The 6445-nt window shown below is 34.3% G+C and overlaps 1 protein-coding gene across 1 annotated transcript; it reads left to right on the plus strand.

The window, feature by feature from the left end:
- Positions 1 to 946: 946 nt before the first annotated feature.
- LOC109004009 (probable polygalacturonase At1g80170) lies at positions 947 to 5258 on the plus strand. Its single transcript, XM_018982380.2, has 9 exons — positions 947 to 1322; positions 1633 to 1761; positions 1883 to 2053; positions 2165 to 2185; positions 2297 to 2504; positions 3095 to 3176; positions 3357 to 3465; positions 4281 to 4397; positions 4727 to 5258. Exons 1-9 carry the CDS (start codon positions 1074 to 1076, stop codon positions 5045 to 5047), a joined length of 1407 nt encoding a protein of 468 aa, XP_018837925.1. The 5' UTR covers positions 947 to 1073; the 3' UTR covers positions 5048 to 5258.
- Positions 5259 to 6445: the final 1187 nt, after the last annotated feature.

The raw sequence follows: 6445 nt of genomic DNA on the forward strand, positions 1-6445 counted from the left end.
TATGGGCCTCTTGGCATTGATCCTCCAAATTAAATAAGCACTACAAATTCTCCAAATAATATCAAGCTCCAAAATTTTCTTCTTTTTCCTCAAAAATCACTATTGCTAGAATCTTCTAATAATTATTCTAAACTCGAAGTATAAGATCCTCTTGCCAATTCAAATATTCAAAATTATTCTTATTCTAGAATAGCTCAACTCCTAATTAACTAGGATTAAGGTTACTAAGGTCAAGGCCTAAGGAGCTTTTTAGGCGGGGTGTTACACCGGACTAGACTGAAATTGATCTATTGAATACTTGACTCGACTCTATTCTTTTTCCATTTTTAATTTTTTTTTAAATTAAAATAAAGTTTTTAAAAAATAAAGGTAACAAAATGCATGCTATTAATTATTCGAAATACATAACGCAATCAATTATACAAAATTATAAATACAAATATACTTTTTTCTTATAATATATATAATAATTATACCATATTACTTTTTAATTACAATGGACGTGAATACTAAGTAAGAATAATGCATATAAACTAGTCCAATAGGCTAATATATAATATCACGGAACCGAGTGAACCAACTTGAAATCTAGTGCAAAATATAAAAAACAGAGCATGGTCAATGTTGTTTGGGCTGGCATTTCCTATCAATTAAGAAGCTGAACCTATATGTGAATCTGACTCTTCTTATAAGCTGGAATTGACCCAGGAATAGTTCTTTTTTTTTTTGCTTAAAGAATTCGGAGTGCATGAAATGCACAGCAGGCTTTGTATTCGGAGTGCTTGTTGTTTGGTCTAACCGATCGAACCTTTCTTTATTTTGTTTTCCTTGGGAGAGGCTGCTTGTACACTGGTTGAAGAGTAAAGCAAAGAACTAGTGGGAAAAAAAAAAAAAGTTCCTTGAACTTAAAGTGTGGGCATGTATAAAAATGCAACACCTTCATCTACTTTCAAGCCAAGCCATATCCCACAAAACCTTTCATTTTCTTAACTAATCTGTGCATATAAAGTATAATCCAATCTGTTCATTGAATTTATACAAATAAATCAGTCTTGCAAAAATATATCCAAAACATGGACGACAAATTCTTATTGTTCTCCTTTCTTGGTATGCTGTTAGTAGTTCATCATGGAGTTGCAGGAAATGTGGTGTATGACGACATTGGCATGCTTGAAGAACTAGATCAAAGCTGGGAAATGGAAGAAGAGAATGAGATGGGATCTTCCCCAATATCTTCATGGACCAGTGAACGAGGTTCCAAGGTTCTTGTGAATGTGGATAGCTTTGGTGCGGATGGAGATGGAGTTTCTGATGACACCCAGGTAAATCTCTCGTGTTCCTTTAATTAAGAAACATTCATGCATTGGATTCAGATGCATTAATTTAGTGAATGAACATTATTTTTCACCAAGTCTTTCAATTAAATCTCAAGTTTCAACTCATGATCATATGGCTCAATAGAAATAAGGTTCTTAGCTTCGAAAATTATATATGTTATAGATCGATGTGATCATTTGAGTACCGATTCCGATCTCCCCAACTTGAACATGTTCAACCATTACTATTTAATGAAAGTATATATTGTTATGATCGATGTACGTTGATTGTTATCTAATCCTATTGTACAATCAGGCATTCATAAAAGCGTGGGACATTGCATGCTCTACGCCAAGATCAGTATTTTTGGTGCCCCAAGGACGAACATATCTAGTTAATGCGACAAGATTTCAAGGGCCATGCTCAGACAGATTAGTTATTCAGGTAATTAATATGCCTACTTTCACTCGATCACATATCAACATTAGCTTTCTAAATTGCACATCTTAGTTGTTTCTATATATCATCATGGTCATAATTATACCGTGATTTATTTTGGGGGCAGATTGATGGAACAATAAGAGCACCAGCTGAGCCAAAAAACTGGGATCCAAAGTTCTCACGAACATGGCTTGATTTTAACCAACTAAATGGAGTTCTTTTCCAAGGAGGTGGAGTTATTGATGGCTCAGGTAGCAAATGGTGGGCATCATCTTGCAAAAAGAACAAATCAAACGTAATCTATTAACATTTACTCTGTATATAGTTTTGGTTTATGTCTAAGAAAATCACTTCATCATATAACAGTTACCCCTGTTTTTCTTTTTGCGTGTTCCCCATTTTACAGCCATGCAGAAGCGCACCAACAGTAAGAATCTATCTCCTTGTTACCATTTCTACATGCAAGAGAATTCATGCTGAACATGCATGTGGGACTAGGATTGCCAAATAGAATTTTAACTTGCGAGTTTTATTGCAGGCACTAAGTATAGATTCAAGCTCAGCTGTACAGGTAAAGGGCCTTACTATCCAGAACAGCCAACAGATGCATTTTGTTATTTCTCGGTCTGATTCCATACGAGTTTCGGGAGTCCTAGTCTCGTCTCCAGGAGACAGTCCAAACACCGATGGAATCCATATCACTGCATCAACTAATGTTGCTCTCCAAGACTGCAAAATTGGAACAGGTTCAAACCTTATCCAAGACCGATACGAGTTCTGTTCCTAGCAAGCTGCTTAGTATATCAATACACCACTTATTGTGGGACTTATTATAATGATAAAAGATTTAACACCGATTTAGTTACACAAAATCAAACTATCTCATTTCATCTTATTTCATATAATCATTACAATTTTCTCAAACTTCTACACAAAATATAATAAACAATTCAACTTTTTCAAATCTCAATACAAAAATTATATTAAAAAATTATATTATAACAATATTTTATTTAACTTTCAACAAAACATTTCATTTTATCTCATCTGAACTGCGTAACCAAACGAGGCCTAATACATTTTCATTATTATGGAACCTACTTAAGTGCTATGTTAGGTGCATAAACAAAAAGGCTTGCAAATAGTTTTTTTTTCTGTCCATATTGGAGTCCATATCTTTCCTCGTCCCCATCTTTTGTAGCAGGAATAGAAGTTGAAGCCGAATAGTAGATTTGATTAGCCTTTAGAGACTTTACGTTGATTTTCTAGCCTCCAAGCTAGGGAAACATACTAACAATTTCTGTTCCATGATGGTGATTCTGCATGTAATATCCAGGGGATGACTGCATCTCAATTGTGAATGCTAGCTCTGGAATCAAGATGAAGAGGATCTACTGTGGACCAGGACATGGAATCAGGTACCATCTTAAGTTGGCATTACTCTCCTTGAATTTTCCAGTCCCATTACCTCAGAAGGAGTAACTAATTAGCAAAAATTGGCAGATTATATATGATCACACTTCAAAGTATAGAATAGAGAACTGTAACTGAAGTTTTTTTTAACGATACTTATATTGCTGCAAAATTGTTCTTCTCAGCATTGGAAGCCTTGGGAAAGACAACTCTACCGGTTTAGTCTCGAAGGTCGTCTTGGATACAGCATTCCTTCAGGAGACTAGCAATGGCCTTAGGATTAAAACTTGGCAGGTAAAGCTGGTTTTAAGTTAAAATTATCCTGTTGGCATATTCAATGATAAGACTTGGTCTAATTTAGTTATAAATATAGTGAATATAGGCTAAGTTTATATTGGAACAGATATGCAAAAGTACTTGAGACTTCGCTAGACCCAAAATTGTAGCGAGTTTATTAGAAGTCAAAGACCTTCGGTCGAGCTAAATTTTTCGTTCTTGAAACTCTCAGTTGACCATAGCGTTACGAAGTAGTTCACTAATCATGCGTAGGACCTGTGGTTGCACCGAACTGGGCTGATTTTGATTTTTAACAGATTTCAGAGACCCAAGTTCTAATTCTTAACAGATTCATAGGAAGGATTATATATTTATGTAATTACTACTTATTCTAAAAGTTTAAGTTGATGGAAAGAGGTAGATTTTATTATTTATTTTATATCTTAATACTCTCCCTCACTTGTGGGCCAGACTTCTTCTCAATGAGTAAGCCCAACACATAGAATATTTAATTAAATGAAATCGAGTGTAGAGTGAGGGTTCAAATTCAAGGCTTCTGCTTTGATACCATATATAATCACCATTTGTCTAAAAAATTTAAGTTGATAAAAATAAGTAGATTTTATTATTTATTTTATATCTTAACAATATTGGTTATCTTTGTGAATAAGAAAAATGAATATCTGTGATGAGAATGATTATTAAAGCTAGTGGTCATATGAAATTTATTGATACTATACTCCTTATCATGGTAAAAGTATAGCTTTTTTCCGAATCCTCATGGGATCGGAATGACCTTAAATTCCTTTCATGACTGTGGTGCTTTGGAATAGGGAGGTTCTGGTTATGTTCGCGGAGTTCGTTTCCAAAATGTGAGGATGGAAGATGTATCAAATCCCATCATTATTGATCAGTTCTACTGCGATTCTCCAACCGCTTGTCAAAACCAGGTTATAACAGTCATCAATCTCCTTTCATCGCATGATCTGAAATCTCCTGTTGTGATCGATCTCTTGCATGTGATGAAGTAATTGAGTAATATTACGAGCAATCGTGGAGTATGCAAGTATCGTGCAGTCGCTTTAAAAAAGAATTAAATTTATTATTAAAAAATTAATTTTTTTTTCATGTGGGTCTTGTATATATTTATTTTTTTCAAAATAATTGTACGGCATTTGCATATTCACGACTACAACTATAATTTCTCTTTTTAATTATCATCCTATCACTCATAATGTCTCATTTACAAACAAATAATTTTTCGATGATTTAATGTCAGACGTCCGCCATAAATATAAGCCAGATTGTCTACCGGAACATTAGAGGGACTACAAAGAGTCCAAATGCCATGAAATTTGCTTGCAGTGACACAGTTCCATGCAGAAACATAGTCCTTAGCAACATCAACTTAGAGAAGAAAGATGGCACAGCAGAGACCTACTGCAACTCTGCCGAAGGCTTTGGGTACGGAGTTGTACAACCCTCGGCTGACTGCCTATCTTCCCGTGACAAGGAATATGTCTTTATCAATCAGCAAGAAGATGCTCAAGTTGTGGAAACCAGCAGATCTTCAGAGGATATCGTTCACACTGAGCTCTGATCACTTGTAAATTATATAGAACTTAAATAATGACAATTGGAGTGAAACTAATTCAGAAAAAATAGAAAGCATTTGTTTTATGCAGTTTATACTCAAAATACAGACATTGTCAATTTTAAGAATGTTGAGTTATGTATTTTGTTACGTCCGGGTGTTTACTGCCCGTTAAGATAAATATAAATGATTAAATCTATATCTTTTTACCTGTTCATGTTTTTGAGACTAGTGCCGATTTTATATAATATGAGAGAAACTATAACAATTTCATATGTGTTGGGCCCACTTATTGAGGAAGAGTTTGGCCTACACATAAAGAGAGTATTAAGACAAATATAAATGATAAATCTAATTAATCATCACAGTGGGTATTAGTATTTCTCAGTAAATAAATAAATAAATGAAAAGAAAAATCAAGTTGGACTTTTATATGCTGATCTCCAAGGTTTAGGGGTTACTGATCCAAACAGAGAATCTCACAAACTTGGGAAAGAAAAAATTCTGTAAAGCCTGCAGGCCCAAGGAAAATTGAACATGGTAATAATAAGAGAAATAGTTGGGCAACACTGAGCCAGGCTCAGGTTTCCGCTACAAATCCAAAATCAAGGCCCAGCCCAACCTTAAACCATATACGGTTTTAACAATCCTTTTAATTTTCTAATGTATGCCTTTTGTTTTTCTAAACTCATGCGTTTTAACTTTTGTAACCAATGAATCATAAAAGATTATTAAAGGTGGTTAAACTTTAAAGAGCTTCAAAGTTAAGTCTCTTGATGGGTGAAATTACCTTAATTAGTACACCATCCAATAAAGAAGAGCCTCTTAATTTATCTAACCTACTCCAACATATTAGTAGTATTCAAATAAAGAGAAATTAAGATTGTAACACCGCAGAGGTCCTAGCCACACCTGGGCCTACATTCTAAAATGATTAGTCAATAGTATAATTAGAGCCTCACTCTCAAGTAACGTGAGATCTCATACACCACCTACATACATCAATCAATACTCAATACTGCCAACGTCACAATCTCTTCCCTTAAATTCCCGACAATTTCATCGGGTTAGACCATCATATAGATAGTATGACTCAAGTCCCATGTTTTTAGTTAAAATAGACTTTGATACTATTTGTAATGTCCCATGGAAGGGTCTAGCTATATCTGAGCTTATACTCCAAAATAACTAGTCAATAATTAAAACGCTATCAACACTCTAGTACTACTAGTTATTCTCTTAAAGCCAGGGAGATATTCTCCTCAATAATTCTCACAAAAAGGAACGAATTAATGTTGTTTTGGCAGCATTGCCTATACAATTTCGATCCCTATCTTTTACGTCTTCAAAGTTGGTAGAAAATAACAAGCAATAAAGCTGTTTTTTTTTTTTTTAAATTGGTAA

This window comes from Juglans regia, chromosome 13, assembly GCF_001411555.2.
Source record: "Juglans regia cultivar Chandler chromosome 13, Walnut 2.0, whole genome shotgun sequence".
In the NCBI taxonomy this organism is placed as follows: Eukaryota; Viridiplantae; Streptophyta; class Magnoliopsida; order Fagales; family Juglandaceae; genus Juglans; species Juglans regia.

Excerpts from the sequence above, each read along its gene's own strand:
- LOC109004009 (XM_018982380.2), top strand. The coding sequence starts at position 1,074 with ATGGACGACAAATTCTTATTGTTCTCCTTTCTTGGTATGCTGTTAGTA. Across the intron at positions 1,323-1,632 it reads GAGTTTCTGATGACACCCAG|GCATTCATAAAAGCGTGGGA; the intron begins GTAAATCTCTCG and ends TTGTACAATCAG. Across the intron at positions 2,505-3,094 it reads AGACTGCAAAATTGGAACAG|GGGATGACTGCATCTCAATT; the intron begins GTTCAAACCTTA and ends TGTAATATCCAG.